Below are 21,508 nucleotides of genomic sequence, written 5' to 3'. Positions count from 1 at the left end.
AAATATAGATGAGTGTTTTTCCCTTTTAGAGCCCCAGAAGAGCTTCTTGGAATAAGAAATGGGCATATTGAGTTAAAGTTGTGGTCCACACCATTAACTCCACACCTTTTTAACTCAATATGCCCATTTCTTATTCCAAGAGGCTCTTATGGGGCTTGGGATGGCCATGAGACAGGAGGTCCAGACAAACAGTGGTAGGGAGGGTTTGTGGGGTAGGCTAGACGCCAGCCTTTCTCAGAGGACATGTTTGTTTTCCAATACAAACAAGCCACACCATGGCCATCCCAAGCCCTGGGCTGTCAGTCAGACATTGCATCAAACAGATCTGACTCATGACAGCCTTCCCTTCCCATTCCTCCCTCATCTCCAACCCTTCCCGACCCATCCCAGTCCCCAAGCTCATTTTCCTTGCTTTGGAACTCAAGGTTCATGCTTTCTCCTCCACCGGCAGGCAGCTAGGCTAATCTATATGCTAATGAGAAGATTATAATCAATGAAAGCTATGCCTGCCAGGCCCCAATCAATACGTTATGGCAGAAAACCACTGAAATGTTTGCATTTCATATAGCCAGACATGTTATAAGGTGTGATGGTCTTTGGTGTTTTTAATGTGGTTGGGAGGAGTGCCATCATCAAGCAGCTGATTACACCTGTCTGTCTATTATTCTATAGGCTTATGAATGCAATGCATAGGCTATAGTATTGTTTTATATAGTGACGTTTGAATTCCACTGAAAACAAAACCAATTTAATTTTGCTCATATCTGTAGTCCTCTTCAATTATCTTTTCAATTAATGTGCTCTATAATGAAATGCCTCTTTATAATTGTGTGGCTCTTCATGTTTCTGTCAGATATAATTTAGATAATTAATTTCAGAAATATACTCAATAAATCTTTCAGACTGCCATAATACCCAATAATATTGCATATTTTTTCCAGTTACGATTAGCTTATTTGCTAGAGGATTCCCATGACTAGCATATATGATCCTATCCTGAATGTTCGTGATGTGTGTGTAGACTATAATAATGAATGATTATAGACTGTTATAACCCATGTCCTAATAACAGATGGAATCAAATTTTCTGTAATAAAAAAAACAAAAAATATATATAAATAGATGGGACTATACATTTACAGATTGGGTTTTGTACTTACCCAATATGGTTTTGATGCTGGTTTGAATATTATGTGGTTGAGGCTTCATGCTACCAAATTCAGTATTCTGGCAGGGGGAGGGTAAAGGGTGAAATCATTACCACCATCTATATTAGAGGGGGTGCTGCCGACCAATCGGCATGCTGCACTGCATGGGGATTCCATGGGCACCCTGTTGGTTGTCGCTAGGATACCACATAATCAGGAGGAAGGCAGGGGATAGGTTGGCGGGCTGTGTCTGTGTTGATGCTGGGATGGGGAACAGAGCAGTGTGTTCGTAGAGGATAGAGAGCGAGGCTGAGGTTTGGTTGGCTCCATCACACAGACACAGTCAGACAAAGAGGAGCAGCATCCTACAGGACCAGGGTCCCGGGGGATGGGTCATCACACTCCCGCAGCACGCTGGGGGGGCCAGAGGAGGTAGGAGCATCATAGGCTTTGTCTCTGTGGCACCCCTCTTTCTATTATAGCCATAAGCCTTGCTGTAAAGCCATTAATGTACATATCCTATGCTCTTTTCCTATATTGATCATGGTTTTTGACTGTGTTTTGTGGTATATATTTATTGTGTGTCATTACAAATCAGCTAGAGCTCGTTACGTGATGGTGCTCTTGTCCTTGCTGCACTCTTAGCTCTGTATAGACAGCCTGTCTGCCTCTGTCTGTCTTTAAAGCTCTTGTCCTCTGAACTATATGCAAATCTTCAGACATCAGACAGATAGATATTTTAGTCTTGGAATGACAAGAGCAAGCCCATGAATCGAATATAATTTATTTTTGTTAATACTGGATGAAGGGGTTTGTGGGCCATGGATTTGTAACATCTTGGTGTGTAGGGGCTTGGTTTATGATACTGCCCACTCCTAGTGTAGCCCCGTGCTCTAATCAACCCAATGCAGAATTCCTGCTGCCTGCCAGCCGAGCTGGTTGTGTGGGGGTTCCATGACTGATGGATGAGTGATTCCTCTTGGAGAGATGGGGGCAGCAGCGTTGCCAGAGGGGAATCCCTCCCTGCCTAAACGGGCTTTAAGACCCAGGCTGTTCCTGTGGAATGCTTCACCACGATGAGGAGGACAAGGCTTTGTTCAACCTAAAATCACTGTGTAACCAGACTAGATGTCAGGCATAAATCTCTCACTGGGGCAGGCAAGTTAATTATAGGGGGGACATCCAGATGTGAAGTAATGCTCTCAATGATTGGAATTATTGGCAGAAAAGGCTTTTGTATTGTAGCTTATAGCCATGGATAACCAGTAAACATATGGCACCTATTAGCTAGTCCAGTTCTGCATGTGGTAGTACACACTACCAAACTTTACGGGGGAACAAGGTGAGGTTTTTCTTCACTGGATGGTTCTTAACCTACTGTGCAATGTAGGCCTAGGCTGTATCATATGACACCTTGCCTTAACCCACTGAAAATATAATTAAGAGGGGAGAGGAAATAGCTTAGGAATTGCTGCATAGCTACTACAGACCTTTTTAATTACTTCCATCGCAACCCTACCCCAACCACTCACACAGTCAAAATCCACAATCCATTCCAAACACTCAACCTGAGCCCTATGCCCTCTCTTCCTCCAATCTCCCTTAACCCCTCAGCTGTTCTGCTCTCTCAGCCACTCCATCTCATCTGCCCAGTGTACTCTGAACCTCACATCCTCTGCTAATGGAACAGTATGGCACTAGGGGGACAGTCAGTCACTGGGATGCTTCCGCTGCTCTAGAGTCCACTACTAATCTGCTCATTTTCACATGTTGGAGACAGAAAGGGTTCAGTAACCAAAAGCCTAATATGAGCCTGATAGTAGACAGTTTCAGTATCAGTGTACTTTAACTTTAGTCATTATGACACCAGCTGTGATTAGATACTTTTATTTAACTTAAATGTGTCACTGGAATTGTCTTTCAGAATGCACTCTTCTCCCCTTATTTGACATCATGCTCACCATTAGACATGTTGAAGAAAGTGAGTTGTTGCTGTGGTAATCTGAGAATGGTGGGGAAAGTTTATTTAAAAAGGCCCCTGAAACTCAATTCCTTTTCTCGGTTATGTATTTCAATACAAAATCAAACAAAACTGAATGGCTTCATTCACTAGAGAGCTCACACATAGTGTGATGGGGCCTGTGATGATGTGGACTGCATCTCGGCGTAGCTAAAGTATTGGGTGACATTATATATTTTTTTTATCTCTGTACTCCAGCACTTTGTATTTTAAATGGTACAATGACTTTAATTTGAGGGTATTTTCAATCATATTGGGTGAACCATTTAGAAATTACAGCAGTTTGTGTACGTAGTCCCCCCCATTTTATGGGACCAGAAGTATTGGCACATTCACTTATCTATATGTGTATTAATGGTGGTGGAAGATTGTTTTATTAAGGTAGTATGCTAGGGTTGTCCCCAATCTGTTCTTTCGACTGGTTGAAACGTGTATTTTTACATATATAGACACACCCTGTGTGTTTAATAAAATCAACTATATGTAGGCTATTGTCGGATGCTTTAAGCACACTGTAATTTAAGTAATCAAGACACACAAATGACTCGGGGGAGCCAGAGAAGGCCTAACCAGAAGGGAAAAAAGCTTGTTCCTGAACAAACCACCTCCCACTGCTGCTGGCCTTCGCAGATTCTACCATTACGCTTCCGAAGTTGCTGGTAGTAGGCTACACCAGGGTTCGGCAATCTTTTTCATTTGGAGTGCCAATTTATCTTAACATTTGTACCGATCTACGTGGCAGTTATGATTTTCATATGCACCTTTTCGTGGAACAGTTTAATTTATTTTATAATAAAGTCTTATCTCAATCATTTGTCATGTGCTTAATAAAAATAATATCTATTTGAAAATTATACAAATCAAAAAGTAACTTCTATTGCCATTGCCAACTATTTTATGTACTAATACATAAAACCTACAAATAAACATTGCAGCCTACAGGTAGAAAATATCCTGATGGAAACATTGTATCAACTTGGTCCAGCCTCAAGCTTGCACTAACAAATTTGCAACATTGTATAAAATATTCTGGGTCCTCATTTTCCAGAGCCAGTGAGCTCCAGACAGACACATCTGTAGACTATTTGTGCAAGGGATAAGAAGTAAGTGCTGGAAAGATTTTTCCAAGTGGGCTAAATTGAGGATCTATTGTCATTCTCAATGGATGTAAAAACAGGCTTTGTTTACTTTCTGTTTTGAGGTGAAGAAAAAATTACTTTGAGAAGCTCCACAGCTCATTAGGTGTGGTAAGACAATCAGAAATACTATCAGATCCCCAAATTGGCACATGTGTATGCCTACGCTTACTCAACATTGACAGGAGCACTCCAAACAAAACACAATTTAATAAACTGACAACCTGTAAATGGAATGAAATAAACCAAAACTTGTTCATCACAAGTGTAGCTTAGGTTGTGTGCTCTGCAAACAATATGTCCACTCCAATACATTGAATGCATTAACAGAAGTTACAGTAACCAAACAAACATTGTAAATCAAATCAAACTTTATTTGTCACATGCGCTGAATACAACAGGTGTAGATCTTACCGTGAAATGCTTACTTACAAGCCCTTAACCAATAATGCAGTTCAAGAAAGTGTTAAGAAAATATTTACCAAATAAACAAAAGTAAAAAATTATAAAAAGTAACACAATAACAATAACGAGGCTATATACAGGGGGTACCGGTACCGAGTCAATGTGCAGGGGTACAGGTTAGTCAAGGTAATTTGTACATGTAGGTAGGGGTAAAGTGACTATGCATAGATAATAAACAGCGAGTAGCAGCAGTGTAAAAACAAATGGTGGGGAGGGGTTTTGGGGTCGTCAATGTAAATAGTCTGGGTGGTCATTTTATTAATTGTTCAGCAGTCTTATGGTTTGGGGTAGAAGCTGTTAAGGAGCCTTTTGGGCCTAGACCGCTTACTGTGTGGAAGCAGAGGTAACAGTCTGACTTGGGTGACTGGAGTCTTTGACAATTTTCGAATCAAATTTTATTGGTCACATGCACGTGATTAGCTGATGTTGCTACACCCGAATGCTACACCCGCGAATGCTTGTGCTTCTAGCTCCGCCAGTGCAGTAATATATAACAAATTACGCTACACACACACACACACACGTAGGAATGAATAAAGACTATATACATATGGACGAGCGACGTCAGAGCGGAACAGACTAAGATACTGTAGAATAGTATAGAATAAAATGTATACATATGAGATGAGTAATGCCAGATATGTTAACATTTATTAAAGTGACTAGTGTTCCATTCCTTAGTGGCCAGTGATTCCTAGTCTATTCCTATAGGCAGCAGCCTCTAATGTGATGGCTGTTTTAGCAGTCTGATGGCCTTGAGATGAAACACATTTTTGGGGTTTCCTCTGACACCGCCTAGTATATAGGTCCTGGATGGCATGAAGCTTGGCCCCAGTGACGTACTGGGCCGTACGCAATACCCTCTGTAGCTCCTTAAGGTCAGATGCCGGGCAGTTGTCATACCAGGCGGTGATGAAACCGGTCCGGATACTCTTGATGGTGCAGCTGTAGAACTTTTTGAGGCTCTGGGGACCCATGACAAGTCTTTGCAGTCTTCTGAGGGGGAAAATGTATTGTCGTGCCCTCTTCACGACTGTCTGGACCATGATATTTTATTGGTGATGTGGACACCAAGGAACATAACTTTCAACCCGCTCCACTACATCGCCGTCGATTTTAATGGGGGCCTGTTCAGCCCATCTTTTCCTGTAGTCTACGATCAGCTCCTTTGTCTTGCTCACATTGAGGGAGAGGTTGTTGTCCTGGCACCACACTGCCAGGTCTTTGACATCCTCCCTATAGGCTGTCTCATCATTGTCGGTAATCAGGCCTACCACTGTTGTGTTGTCAGCAAACTTAATGATGGTGTTGGAGTCGTGTTTGGCCATGCAGTCGTGGGTGAACAGGGAGTACAGGAGGGGACTAAGCACACACCCCTGAGGGGCACCAGTGTTGAGGGTTAGTGTGGCAGATGTGTTGTTGCTTACCTTAACCACCTGGCCCGTCAGGAAGTCCAGGATCCAGTTGCAGAGAGAGGTGTTTAGTCCCAGGTTCCTTAGCTTAGTGATTAGCTTTGTGGGCACTATGGAGTTGAATGCTGAGCTGTAGTCAATGAACAGCATTCTCACATAGGTGTTCCTTTTGTCCAGGTGTTAAAGGGCAGTGTGGAGTGCAATTGAGATTGCGTCATCTGGATCTGTTTGGGCGGTATGCGAATTGGAGTGGCTCTAGGGTATCCGGGATGATGTTGTTGATGTGAGCCATCACCAGCCTTTCAAAGCACTTCATGGCTATCGACGTGAGTGCTACGTGGCAGTAATCATTTAGGCAGGTTACTTTAGTGTTGTTGGGCACAGGGACTATGGTGGTCTGCTTTAAACACGTAGGTATTACAGACTCTGTCAGGGAGAAGTTGAAAATGTCAGTGAAGGCACTAGCCAGTTGGTCCGCGCATGCTCTGAGTACACGTCCTGGTAATCCGTCTGTCCCCGCGGCTTTGTGTATGTGGACCTGTTTAAAAGTCTTGCTCACATCATCTACCGAGAGCGTTATCACACAGTCGTCCAGAACAGCTGGTACTTTCATGCATGCTTCAGTGTTGCTTGCCTCGAAGAAGGCATAAAAGGCATTTAGCTTGTCTGGTAACCGCGCGTCACTGGGCAGCTCGCAGCTGGGTTTCCCTTTTGTAGTGCGTAATAGTTTTCACACCCTGCCACACCCGACGAGCGTCAGAGCCGGTGTAGATTAGAAATTATGGGACTTAACGGTAAATGTACTACTGATGAGACTGGTGTGCCATCCCCGCGGCCTCAGCAATGGATTAGTTCACTGACATGACATAATTATTATGTTAAATTTTTTGCAACTGCTCGACTAAAAAATGTTTTATCAACCAAACAATCGTCCGGTCAGCTAAATGGGGTCAGCCCTACAGTATGCATATTTTCCCAGTTTCTTTCCACCAACGAGCGATTTTAAATCGAGTTAAGGAGGAAACTGACGTCTTTCTCGGCGCAAATCATAATCCATGGTTCGTTTATGTTTTAGAATTTATCAGCATTTATAGTTTACACATTTCTGGCTCACTACAATTCAGTAGAAAACACATGGCAGTTACCAAGCTACATTCATTGGAAAATATGCTCGCATTTTGCCATTGCATTTCTTCATTGTTAAGCACGTTTGTTCATTGTTAAGCACTGATCTGTTTTCCTGCGCTCTGCCAAACGGCGTCCTTGCAGAGGAACACACTATTATTGATTGGCGTGACATCATTGGGGAAGACCATTTGGCCTAATATTAAATTATTATTATTGTTATTATTATTATTGTATGTGTATTTGAAAATATTAATCCAGTAAATATTTACCTGAAACGCATTGAGAATTCCTGTTCACCCTACGCATCGCGCCAGTAGGGTTAACCCACTTTGTGGGAATTGTAACATGGCTGATATAGAGATGATCGCCACACTGCCCCCTCCCAACGGGAAGGCATGCCCTCGTGCTTCAACTACTCAGCCCCCTCACACGTCCAGGCTGTGCGTTCAGGTGCATCACGCAAATAGGGTTAACCCACTTGGTAGAAATTGTAATGTGGCTCATATAGCGAGGATCGCTACTATATGTATGCCCGGTGTCTATGCCCGGTGTCTATGCTCAATTATGTGTCCCATGTTAGCACAAGTGCTGAAATGAGACCGTACAGTATGTATACATGCAACATTTTGCATCATGTCATTCTTATACAGGCTTATAGGCTTTAGGGTTGCTTCTTGAAGTTACACTGAATAGGCCAACACAGTGACTGCACATGACATGGTTGGACATGGTCCAATATGTCTGAGCCCTATGGCTTCATTGTAACTCTCCTGTTTTGTAGGTTCAGGAGAGCTTGTCCAAAGGGCAGCAGGGGAAGGGCCAAACGAGGAGAGGGCACCATGGACAGTGAACATGTGCCTCCAGCCTCCAGTGCCAGCAGCACTGGGACCACTGCCTCCAGCACAAGTACCACCAGCAGCAGCAGTGCGGGGAGGCAGGCTGTGCCTCACATCTCTGTGTACAGCGGGATTCCTGACAGGCAGACGGTTCAGGTAAACTTCAGGGTAAAAAGAAACATGCCAGTCCAGTGTGACAAACACATTCACATGTTCTGCATGAACTGTTTTCCCATTGCATTCCCTGCAATAATACAATTATTGTCATTACCCTACTGCCATCTGCTGGTAAAACATGCATGTACTGTAAACCGCCCGGTATTGCACTTAGCTCACTATGGAATTTTGGAATGCTATGGAATGCTTATAATAAATGAGACTGCAATTTTATATTTTTATCTCATTGTTTATTCGATGTAGTACACTGGCATCATGCAATCTGTCAATACTAATGACAGCTGATCAGTGTTGCTATGTTTCCACGTTCCAGGCTCATCCTCTGCTATTTGACCCTTGACTGATGTGAAACCCAGCCTGAATTAGACTGTCAGCGTTTTGAAGGGTGACAGACTGGTCTTCGGTCTCTTCTATTCTTTACCCTTTCTCTCATCTGCATGCTCTCCTCTGCCCTTAGCAAGAGAACTAGCAGTATTGTCACTACTTGCCTACTCAACATAGTGGACTCCTGGTCCTTTGGGCTCAATAAGAGAGAAGTGAATGGATGTTTCCATCACAATCACCACCCTCTCTGCCCCCTGGAGGCTTAGGTCAGAGGACCTCTATTAGGCCATGTGCCCTGGGTCAATCCCTTTCTCCTGTTGCCTTAGCAACTGTGGTGAGGTTGTCAGTCAATTTGAGTCATGAATAAAGGATGTGCTCAGGGACCGAAGGACTTGGCATAGGATGAGAAAGTCCCTTACAATGTGCAGATAATGCATTGGTGAGCCTACTCTCCCTAACAGGAGGAACACATTTCCACCCAAGGAATCTCTGCCTGCTTTTAATGGATCGGTAAAAACAATGTAAATGGGAACTTCTTTTTTCCAAGTATTACTCCAACCCTGTAAGTCCCCTTTTAAAGCCTGTTGTTGAGAATATTACCCCAACCGCTAACCTGTTTCTTTCTCCCTGTGTACTGAAGGTGATCCAGCAGGCGTTGCACCGGCAGCCCAACACGGCTGCACAGTACCTGCAGCAGATGTACGCAGCGCAGCAGCAGCACCTCATGCTGCAGACAGCAGCACTCCAGCAGCAGCACCTGAGCAATGCACAGCTCCAGAGCCTGGCCGCTGTACAGCAGGTGAGCACCGGAGACGCAAGGAACTGTTAAACTAGGGAATGAAACAGGCCTCCAACAAGGCGGGGGGCTAGTGTTAGGGTTTTGACAAAGATGAGCGATGAGGCCATTGCTGGGGTTTGGTTGGTGAATCAAACAGTTATCTTCGGATGAAGAGGAATTTAAGTGTTGACCCCTACATACTCCGCTAACGGTTCTCACCTGTCATGTCACAGGCCAGTATTGCGGCAGGAAGGCAGAGCTCCACCCAAAATGCCACTTCGTCCCAGCAAACAGGATCATCCCAGACCACAGTGAGTGCAGTGAGTCAAGTCTAGTAACTAAGGGGTTGGGTTCCAAGATATGTAGTGTTTTTGTTGGGGAAGTTTTGTAATCCTCCCTGTCTTCCCTGTCCCCAGATTAACCTGACCACGTCCCCGGCTGCAGCCCAGCTGATCAGCCGAGCCCAGAGTGTCAGCTCTGCACCTGCCGGCAGCATCTCCCAGCAGGCCGTAATCCTGGGAAGCCCGTCCAGCCCCACCACCCTCACTGCCAGTCAGGCTCATATGTACCTGCGTGCACAGATGGTAAACCTCCAGAAGCATGCCGACTGGCACACACACTAGCTGGCTCAGCCGCACTTCTGGAGGCTTAGTGTGATGAAGGCCAGTGTTGGGGAGTAGTGAACTACATTTTGCAGTAGCTTGGTGGTAGTTGAACTAAATTCAAATCTTGGTAGTGTTTTATTTTGCGATGTAGCTAACTACTGAAACTACACACTACATAAAATAGGGGTGAAGTAGGCAAGGATTTCCTTTTTTCCCCGACATCAGACCTGCCTAGTTCTCACTTGAAACAGTTTTTGTGTTTAACAGGCTAAATTACACATTCTGTTAACATCAGAGCACAGGAGGTTGGTGGCACCTTAATTGGTAAGGAAGGGCTCTTGGTAGAGGAATCAGTGGAATGGTATCAAATACATCAAACACATGGTTTGATGCCATTCCAGCCATTATTATGAGCAGTCCTCCCCTCAGCAGCCTCTACTGCTCCAGAGTGATCTGTTCTTGCAATTTTTTTGTCTATGACATTTAGATATGATAATTTATCATGAAGTAGTGACCTTTAGTTAAGTACACTTATATTTCTCTTAAGGGTAGCTTTAGTGTTGCTTACCTTCTTCCAATGTGAAGTAATTGGTAGCTTAATAAACTATATATTTTCAGAGAAGCTTCCCCAACACTGAAGTGTTTGTTTGCTGTTTGTGTCGCCACTGTGCATGAGCCTGCTGGAAGGAGTGTGAAGAAGTGTTGTCCTGCATGTCAAACTGAATCAGTTCAGTCTGATTAGATTACATTTTTTTCCCTTAAAGATTTGTTGATGCACTATGCATAGTAAGAGTGAGCATGAGAGAGTGCGAGAAAGCAACAGAGAAAGATCAGCTGTTTACAGTATAATTTGTCTCTACAGAAAACCATGGAGAGATTATTTACATATACTGTATGTTGGTGTGTGCTTTTTTTCTTTCTTTCAGGCACAGCAAAGTAACCTTGTGCAAGTAGCTAGGAGCCTAGGCCGTGCTGTTCCGTTGTCCCCCCAGCTCATCTTCACACCTACGGCCACAGTGGCTGCAGTCCAGTCTGAGAGCTCCACGCAGTCCTCTGGACAACAGTCCTCCTCACAGGTACACTATTATTATCTCACCTCTATAGGCTAATGCCATACAGACAGTGCTGCTGTAGTAACCTGGAACAGCACTAGAGGGCATAGAAGATCAACACAAGTCACCATAATTCAGACGTGGGGTATAGCCAAAGGTTAAAGTTATCCTTCACTGTGACAGACTTCCATCATGTTGATGATGCATGAGTTTATTTTTTTGGAGGGGGGTGGGGGGGGGGTTAAACACTCCTGGCCACACAATGTCTAAAACTAGATAGAAAGTATGTAGAAATGATAATGGAGACTATATATTTTCAAATCACATTTTTCTGGCCCGTAAATCTTTTGTTGACTAACAAATCGGTCATTAAAAAAATCTGTGCGGCCCTCCATTGAATTTCGAAAAATCCAAATGTGGCCCTCGAGCCATAGTTTGCCCGGTGATTTGACATTGACTTAAGTTTCAGTCATGGAATTTTTTGTTGCTTTAACCTCTAGCTGTAGCAAATGCATTAGGTTTACAGTTATGCTGTGATACCTAATTTAAACAAAAAATATATTTCTCACTAATTCTGCAGATGGCCTGTGGGTGGACCCTTGACTGTGGTGCTCCCCACCTCTCCTGCCCCAGGCCATGTCTCATTGCCTCCGGTACCTGACCTCTGTGTCTTTTCAGGTCCATAACCTGGCTATCCGTAGCCAGCAAGGGGCGACCACGTCCTCCTCTCAGACACACAGCCTGCAGGCCCTCGGCCTAAAGCAGAGCCCTATCTCCATCCAGCCCTCTCCCCTGATTAGGAACCCCAGCCAGGGGAGCCAGGGAGCTGGGGGGAAAGGCAGTTGGCCCGACGGTCCCTTGGACGGCAGCAAGAAGGGAGAGAGCATAGTGACGGAGGTGCGTGCTATAAACATGAGTCGCAGTGTCACGGCTGTTAGTGGACAGCCTCTCAGCACTCCAGGTATGTATCCAACCCTAACGTTAGCTAGCTTCTACAGACACAGGCTAGACTCCTATATTAGGATTTCATGAAATTGACACCATTGCACCCTTGGACAATTAGGCATGTTTGCTAAAATGATGGAGAGTATTAGGATCAGTACTGGCTATTGTGATAAGGGATGGGTTTTTCTGCACTCTATGATGATGCTGAATATTCTGCCCCTGTGACTGAGCAATTTAGTCTGGAACATTAATCATGCTTCCAGTAGCCTGACAAACAGGGCATTCCTCATGCCTCTTCAGGAACACAACTACATTTCAGGAACACAACTACATTTCAACAGCTCTGTGTTTTTCAGGGATATAGTATCTTCAACCTAGCTTCCTTTTCCCCTGAACCGGATAGGAGGCCCCGCTCAGGCGCTTCTTTTACGCTTCTATGTTCGGTTACATTTCAACCAGTCAAATTATGTTACCAGTGTTGCTACTTCCTGAGGTTCCTGCTTTTGGAAACCTGACCCTATGTTTACAGTAAGTTAAGAATAGAGTTGTAAAAGTCTACTAGTTATTTTGATAAGATTTCTCTACTGTATGCAGGGGTTGAGTTACCAGTCACTGCGATGGATTTCAGTCATGTAGATGTTATTTTGTTTTGTATTTTGTTTTTTTTAAGGACTAGAATTTCAAAATGAACCTCTTTCCCCACAAGCATGATGGCCATTACTTTAAAATATATATTTTTTTACATGAAATGGGAGGTTAACTTGGCCCCGCAGACAATTGAGTTTCAGTCATGGGATTTTTAAACCCCTGTGTACGTGGCATGTCGAGGCCTGTACCGACCACACTGTATTCACTACTACAGGGGAGAACATGGGCTCTGCCTCTAGAATAGTCAAGCTGCTTTTTCAATGAGAAGCCATGGAGGGCTCTGTGCCACAGTTGTCTTTCTAGACCACTTATTGTGTGGTCAGCAGCTGGATGGGTTTGTCACAGAGAATGGCTGCATCTATGCCAGCAGTTGAACAGATTAACTCTGACTGTGAGAGTGCGTGCGTGCGTTGTGTGTGTGTGCGTGCGTCGTGTGTGTGTGTGCGTGCTAAGCACTGCTTGGGTTGTGTGTTGTGCCAGACTTGATGGATTAGCTGCGCATGCGACTGCACAACTGTGTCTTTGTCTCGCTTTGTTTAAGTAATCGATTCAGATGAAATGAAAGGGAGAAGGAATCTGAAAACCTGACTACATAAACTCGGAAATGTACATGGGCTGCCCTGGTAGTGGCCATGGGGGACAGACAGGTGTGCCCTGGACATGTGAGAAGCACTCTGTCCGTTCAGTGGATTACACTAGGGGGAGATGGAGTAGCAGCTGTGGTGGCTGACTGGGTTTATGGTTGGATAGGGGCTCCCACTGATTCTATGTGCACTGTCATCTACTGGGTCATTCATTATGCATTATGTTGATTCACAGTCATTTTGAAGAAGGAAATACTTGAATGAAACAATTCTAATCAACACCTCAATAATAGGCTACATAACAAATGGCTCATGTAGTTTTATTTTCGACATCTGAGAGAACACTGCCACAGGAATAGACCTAGTTAATTGTTGTCTATTTTAATACTGTGTAGTAATTGAGCCTCCGAGAGGAGAGAGCAGCCGTGTGTCTGCTTCTCCTACCACAGACTGCCTGGATTTTCCTTCAATGGGGATTGGCTGGAAGTAGCTGTTCCGCAGTTGGGTTCATTGTGTACTTTAGTCTTTTCTTCACCACCTCCTTGACATAGAAGCTATCCCAGCACCCTACTACTAAACCTACAGCACCAAAGACCACCTTGCAGACGTTGTCTCATTCTACGCCCCTGCTAACTGCACAGTGGTGTAATAATTTTTTTCCAAACTTGGCGTGCAGTTCCGTAAGCCTAAAAGGATCTCCCTATTCTTCTGTTACATTATCAAGCCATTGTATGGTTCCATGTGTACATACACAGTAGCTCCATTTTCAAGTACTTAAAACACACAACGTATTGATATGTTTGGTGTAGTTTTTCTTCTCAAGCTATATGTAACTGCCAAAATAAAGGAAATGCCAACATAGTGTCTTAATAGGAGTTGGGCCACGATGAGCCGACACCTTCAATGCACCTTGGCATAGGTTCTACAAGTGTCTGGAACTCTATTGGAGGGATGCGACACAATTCTTCTATGAGAAATTCCGTAATTTGGTGTTTTGTTGATGGTGGTGGAAAACAGTGTCTCGGGCTACTCTCCAGAATCTCCCATAAGTGTTCAATTGGGTTAAGATCTGGTGACTGAGACACACACACCCTTTAAAACCCTCTATGCTCCTTTGAGACCCCTCTTTCAAAGTCACGGAGATCTCTTCTTCTGATCATGGTAGCCAAAATAAGTACAAGAAGGCCCGCTATGACCTCCGCAGAGTCATCAAACGAGCAAAATGACTATATAGGAGTAAGGTGGAATCATTGCACAGGCTCCGACGCCCACCGCATGTGGCAGGGGCTACAGTTACAGATTACCGAACCGTAATCTGCCCAACGATGCCTCTCTACCAGACTAACTCACACCCCCATTCACATTTACTGGGCAGCAGTGGAGCAGATGGAGAGCTTCAAGTTCCCCGGTGTCCAAATCACTGAAGACTTAAAATGGTCCAAACACAAACGCATAGTTGTGAAGAAGGTGCGACAGTGCCTCTTGCCCCTCAGGAGGTTGAAAAAGTTTGGCATGGGCCCTCAAATCCTCAAAAGGTACTACAGCTGTACCATTGAGACCATATGGACTGGGTGCATCACTGCTTGGTATGACAATAGCACTGCCCTCGATCGCATGGCGCAACAGAAGGTTGTGCGGACAGCCCAGTACATCACTGGGGCTGAGCTCCCTGCCATCCAGGACCTCTATATCAGGCGGTGTGAAAAGAATGCCCGGAAAATCATCAGACTCCAACCACCCAAGCCATAGACTATTTTCTCTTCTGCCGCACTGCAAGAGGTACCGGTGCATCAAGTCTTACACCAACACGCTCTTGAACAGCTTCTATCCCCAAACAATACAGTTGATAAATAGCTAACAAAATAGCTACACAGACTATTTGAGAGAACTTATATCTTTTATTGACTTTTTATTTCAGTCTTTACACTGTCTCTATGCACACTCACTGGGCCCTACACATTCACACACACACTCTCACTCACTCCGTAATTTGCTCGCTCACACATAATATGCACATTTACAGTGCATTTGTAACGTATTCCGACCCCCTAACTATTTGCACGTTTTGTTACGTTACAGCCTTGTTCTAAAATGTATTAAATAACTTTTTTTCCTCATCAGTCTACACACAATACCCCATAATGACAAAGCAAAAACAGGTTTAGACTTTTTTGCAAATTTTTTACAAATACAAAAACTGAAATGCCCCTTTACTCAGTACTTTGTTGAAGCACCGTTAGCAGCAATTACAGCCTCGAGTCTTCTTGGCTATGACGCTACAAGCTTGGCACACCTGTATTTTGGGAGTTTCTCCCATTCTTCTCTGCAGATCCTCTCAAGCTCTATCAGGTTGGATGAGGAGCATCTCTGCACAACTATTTTCAGGTCTCCAGAGATGTTCGATCGGGTTCAAGTCCGGGCTCTGGCTGGGCCACTCAAGGACATTGAGACTTGTCCGGAAGCCACAATCATTCCTGGCTGCTCACGTAAAAAAAAAAAATGCAAAAGGGAGGGGTCTGAATACTTTCCATATGCACTCTACCGGTTTGTTATGAATGAAGTGATTTACAGTGATGTGTGGGTGAGGTTTCTAAACTTAAGCAGCAGTAGTAGATTGCAGAAACTCCGGTATTTTCCAGAGTCTGCTATTGAAACCCCATAGGGAATGTGCACTGAGTCCTTTCCTCTAGACATTCTGAAACAACACACAGGTATGGGGGAGTGGTTGCTTAGTGAGGCCTTAATCCAAAGGCCTTGAGGGACAAAAGGCATTTAAATGAATCCCCCTTCCTCTCCTTCCAATACTTTTCTCTGTTACTCATTACAGTGCTTGAGAAAGCTGTCGAGCAGGACTGGGTTTTGTTGCTTGTATCCGGTGTGCAGTCGTTCGGAAATCCACTCGTCTGTTCACACAAGTGCTAGGCCTATCTGCTGAATTGTTATACAGCCTCTGTTTTCCATTTATCCTTAGTGAGGGCTGGGTGGTAGGTAGACCTTTACTATGTTATCATGTAATTGAGAGTATCCGTCCAAGGCTTTTATCATGCTACTTTCTGAGAGATGTCAGTCTTCACCCTGTACTTAGTGAAACTATAGCTAACCACATGCTGTGGGTTTCATAGAGTTTTGCAACGTGAAAATCAAGCACTTTCCAGAAGATCATGTGGTATAAATGACTAATGACATGCAACTCTGCCGGATGGAAACGTCTTTATTTTCACAGCAGGGTAGACTGTGGTTACCGTGAAACAGAGAAACATTCATACCAGATGGAGCCTATCCCACACAAATTATACCAAAAAAGGGGGGCTAGGGAGGAACCCTAATATCTTTGGCATCAATCCTTCATAATCAAAAGAGATCCACGAAGGTTAATGTTAGACTACTCAGACATTGTTAGTTTACTAAGATCATCTGAGGGAAGCTATTGTAAGACCCTAGGGCTTACACCTGAGACAAACAGGTTAACAGCTCCTAGGAGAGATGATTCATGAGAACCCTCCCTCTCAGTAATGATGAGGGCCAGATCCAACCTCATTGTTTCCTTGGGAGAGTTGTTTGGGAGTGTTTGGGCAACTGAAGGCTTGGGGGATTGACTCACAGATGACTACATACAGCATGTCATGGAGCATTGGCTTCTTCTTATTTCCCTCTGGCTTTCCTCCTGCATTTGTTTGGCCCAAGGCTACTCTGACTGTTGCTGTGTAGAGCCCATTTCACTAAACGACAGTACAATACATGAATGATGAGTTGTGTCCCTGGGTTCTGGGAAGTTAAGTCCTCAGGTTGTCATTTTGTCAGCAGAAGCCCTGTCAGGTGATGACATTAGTGAGTAATGGCTGGTCAAAACCTTGACAACGGTTTAGGGCAAGTCTGCCTTGTGCTTTCAACAAGGTCTTTCGACAACAATAGGCGTACTGGCAAATAAATTAATTCCTTTTACAGAGGTCCACTATTCGGGTGTTTTTTTTGGGTGGGAAGAGTCGATTTTACTTTTGTGTACATGTACTGACTTAACTAAGATTTTTTTAATGTATCCTAATCCTCGATTCTTGTTCCAGCATACACCCAGATCCAGCCCCACTCCCTGGTCCAGCAGCACAAACAGCAGCAGCAGTTTGTGATCCAGCAGACCCAGGCTTCCCAGAGGACCCAGGGCCAGCTACTGCAAACTGCCTCCATCCAGCCACACCTGCAGACTCCCTCCCTGGTCCCCCATTCCCCCTGCCAGCCAGGCCCTATCCCTGTGCTGCCCAAACCCACCTCTCACCACCAACCCATTACACCCAGTCAGCAGGCAACTATCTTTCACTCCACCATCAGCCCACATGCTCTCCACTCCAACCTGAGCCAAGCCAAAGCCCAGCCAGTACAACTCACAGCCATTAACCTCCAGATACAACCAGCGCCCTCACAGGTTAGTACACAGCAGTCACAACAAGAATTATGGAAATGGGAGAGGATTACTCTGTAACAATGTGTCAGTAAGCCTAAAATATATAAATATTCTCTTGTCATTAGTCAAATATTATGTTTCACTAAACTCTCTCTCCCTTCTCCCTATATTCTATTACGTACTCTCAGGCTTCCCGATTGGTCCAGGACAGTAAAGGGCAGGACAAGCCCACGTCATTGGTGGTCAGAGAGCGCTGCCCAACTACCAGAGTACAGCAGCAGTGTACCCCATCTGCCCCGTCTCCACCACAAGCCACCAAGCCAACAGAGCAGCCAAAGACTGACCCAGTCACGCCCATCAGCCAACCACAAGGTAGCAGGACATTTGGTTTTAATGATTCATGTTAACAAGCTTGTATCACCCCATCTCTTAGTTCTATTGCCTAGAGGCAGGACTGGGGGGGTCTATTGTTGTCATATCATATTTACAACTAATTACAACTTTGGAAAGCCAGATCAAAGATAAGCCGCTCTGTCATGTTCTGCTCTCCAGGGGCCTAATTTATCAAAGGTGTGTGCACAAGAAAGACTCTTTCAACCTTGCGTGCGCCAGTTTTCCCGCAGGTTGGTATTTATCCATTTTGAACTTGATGGGAAAGTGTGCGTATCTCACGTACAGCTCAGACCATGCGTATGCACAACTTCTAGTGGTTAATCAATTCTATTGCAGGAAAATATTGTTCTTCTGGGGAAAATGTTGTTTAATGCACAGGAATTATAATGGTAGGCTAATAGACTTTTGAAACGTAATGATAAAACCGATGCATTTGATGTTGGTAAGGAGATCACATAGCAGTATACAGCCTAACATGGTTTTTTGACTTTTATTGTATAGGTCATAATCATATTTTCTAACATGACTGGTTTATTCCCGCTACACAACAAGTATTAGCCTACCATTTATCCATCGCTCATTCAATAGCTGTAGTGAGGTGCGTACTGGCAGCAGAGAAGTCAGGCGAAGGAGAGCGAAAACTGATTTACAACAGTGTCGTTTAATATGCATAAACCACCGTCTCCAGAACAATACAATAAATGGGTCAAACAAAACCCGGTAAATACCAGCATACCGTGCATAAGCACTACAAGAAACAATTACCGACAAGGACATGAGGGAGAACAGAGGGTTAAATACACAACATGTAATTGATGGAATTGGAACCAGGTGTGATGGAAGACAAGACAAAACCAATGAAAAATGAAAAGTGGATCAGCGATGGCTAGAAGGTCGGTGACTTCGAACGCCACCCGAACAAGGAGAGGGACCAACTTCGGCGGAAGTCGTGACAGTACCCTCCCCTTGACGCGCGGCTCCAGCAGCGTGTCGACACCGGCCTCGGGGACAACCCGGAGGGCGAGGCGCAGGGCGATCCGGGTGAAGACGGTGGAACTCCTGCAGCATTGAAGGGTCCAACGCGTTCTCAACCGGAACCCACCACCTCTCCTCCGGACCGTACCCCTCCCACTCCACGAGATACTGAAGGCCCCTCGCCCGACGCCTCGAATCCAGTATGGAGCAAACGCAGTACGCTGGGGCCCCCCCGATGTCTAGAGGGGGCGAAGGAACCTCCCACACCTCAGACTCCTGGAGCGGGCCAGCCACCACCGGCCTGAGGAGAGACACATGGAACGAGGGGTTAATACGGTAATCGGGTGAAAGCTGTAACCTAGAACAAACCTCGTTCTCAGGACTTTAAATGGCCCCACAAACCGAGGACCCAGCTTCCGGCAGGGCAGGCGGAGGGGCAGGATTCGGGTCGAGAGCCAGACCCGGTCCCTCGGTGCAAACACCGGGGCCTCACTGCGGTGGCGATCTGCGTTCACCTTTTGGCGTGTCACGGCCTGCTGAAGGTGAACACGGACAGCTTCCCATGTCTCCTCCGCACGCCTGAACCAGTCGTCCACCGCAGGAACCTCGGTCTGACTGATGCCAAGGCGCCAGAACCGGCTGGTACCCCAGTACGCACTGGAAGGGAGAGAGGTGGCGAAGAGAGTTCTGTGCAATCTCGGCCCAGGGCACGAACGCCGCCCACTCCCCTGGCCGGTCCTGGCAATAGGACCGCAGAAACCTGCCCACATCCTGGTTCACTCTCTCCACCTGCCCATTACTCTCGGGGTGAAACCCTGAAGTAAGGCTGATCAAGACCCCCAGACATTCCCTGAACGCCTTCCAGACCTGAGACGTGAACTGGGGACCCTGATCAGACACTATATCCTCAGGCACCCCGTAGTGCCACAAGACGTGTGTAAACAAGGCCTCCGCAATCTGTAGGGCCGTAGGGAGACCGGGCAGAGGGAGGAGACGACAGGACTTAAAGAAACGATCCACAACGACCAGGATCGCGGTGTTTCCCTGTGAGGGTGGAAGATCAGTCAGAAAATCCACCGATAGATGCGACCAAGGCCGCTGTGGAACGGGTAAGGGGTGTAGCTTACCTCTGGGCAGGTGCCTAGGAGCCTTACACTGGGCGCACACCGAGCAGGAGGAAACATAAACCCTCATGTCCTTAGCCAAGGTAGGCCACCAGTACCTCCCGCTCAAACAGCGCACTGTCCGACCGATCCCAGGATGACCAGAGGGTGACTTGTGGATCAACTGGTCACGAACAGCAGACGGGACGTACAGACGCCCAGCGGGACACTGGACGGGGGAGGGACCAACTTCGGCGGAAGTCGTGATAATGGCCAAGCATTCTCGAGAGTAAATAGGCTGGTAGCCTATTTAAAATATTTGACGGTATGGGTAGGCTACAGTATTGCTGTGTGGTAGGCTGTGATGTAGCTCTCCTATTTAAACTCAGAGCCTATACCAAGGCAGGAGATAAAACACAATCTGTTGATTAACAAAATATTGAAGCATAATTTGTATTTTGCATAGAAGTGTGGGCTGTAGCATTTAGCCTACTTTTAAATTGTTCAAATAGACAATCTTGTGTAATGCTCAGCCAGTGTTTGTTTGGGACTCGCTGTATAAGCGGCAGGCATTTTTAGTTTGGAAAAAGTCACTGCAAACATGTAAACATTCTGCCCACACCTACAGAAATGTGATCAAATTTGCCTTTGTACTTTCTTTTAGAAACTGACATGGCCCAGTTCCAACATTTCCGAATCATACAGCAAATGAGGGCATTTTTGTTACCATGAAAGGGGAATGGAGGGAGTTTTCCAGCCGGGGTTGTAGCGCTTGTTCACGACTCTGATTTATCAATGAAAAAATATGTATACAGTGCCGGTCAAAACTTTGGACACCTACTCATTCTACATTGTAGAATAATAGTGAAGACATCAAAACAATTAAATAACACATATGGATTTTATTATATATTTTTGTATTTCACCTTTATTTAACCAGGTAAGCTAGTTGAGAGCAAGTTCTCATTTACAACTGCGACCTGGCCAAGATAAAGCAAAGCAGTGCAACAGAAACAACAACACAGTTACACATGGAATAAACAAGCGTACAGTCAATAACACAATAGAAAAAAATTAAGTCTATATACAGTGTGTGCAGATAGCATGAGGAGGTAAGGCAATAAATAGGCCATGGTAGCAAAGTAATTACAATTTAGCAGATTAATTAGATTAAGATTAAACTTCTTCAGGATAGGGGGCAGCATTTTCACTTTTGGATAAATAGCATGCCAAATTTCAATTGCCTGCTACTCATCCCCAGAATATAAGATATGCATATTATTAGTAGATTTGGATAGAAAAAACACTGAAGTTTCTAAAACTGTTTGAATCATGTCTGGTCACTGTCTTTTCAATGAGTTTTCATTGGGACACCAGATTTCT

General features: G+C 45.0%; 1 protein-coding gene across 9 annotated transcripts in view; it reads left to right on the top strand.

Moving 5' to 3' along the window:
• Nucleotides 1-21,508, top strand: part of LOC139535661 (polyhomeotic-like protein 2) — a 44,853-nt gene that overhangs the window by 8,706 nt on the left and 14,639 nt on the right. The window contains exons 1-9 of one of the 9 annotated variants that reach the window (XM_071335299.1): nt 1,397-1,580; nt 8,091-8,313; nt 9,287-9,445; nt 9,658-9,744; nt 9,841-10,008; nt 10,956-11,105; nt 11,760-12,042; nt 17,320-17,675; nt 17,843-18,026. In XM_071335299.1, the coding sequence (XP_071191400.1) occupies nt 1,537-1,580; nt 8,091-8,313; nt 9,287-9,445; nt 9,658-9,744; nt 9,841-10,008; nt 10,956-11,105; nt 11,760-12,042; nt 17,320-17,675; nt 17,843-18,026 (1,654 nt within the window). In that variant the 5' untranslated portion in view covers nt 1,397-1,536. Of the gene's footprint in view, nt 1-1,396; nt 1,581-8,090; nt 8,314-8,568; nt 9,168-9,286; nt 9,446-9,657; nt 9,745-9,840; nt 10,009-10,955; nt 11,106-11,759; nt 12,043-17,319; nt 17,676-17,842; nt 18,027-21,508 lie in introns of those variants that run through there. The other 8 variants (XM_071335300.1, XM_071335298.1, XM_071335302.1 and 5 more) reach the window with 8 other exon arrangements.

The sequence above is a fragment of the Salvelinus alpinus genome, chromosome 12 (assembly GCF_045679555.1).
Source record: "Salvelinus alpinus chromosome 12, SLU_Salpinus.1, whole genome shotgun sequence".
In the NCBI taxonomy this organism is placed as follows: domain Eukaryota; kingdom Metazoa; phylum Chordata; class Actinopteri; order Salmoniformes; family Salmonidae; genus Salvelinus; species Salvelinus alpinus.
This window is presented reverse-complemented; position numbering and strand designations above follow the sequence as displayed.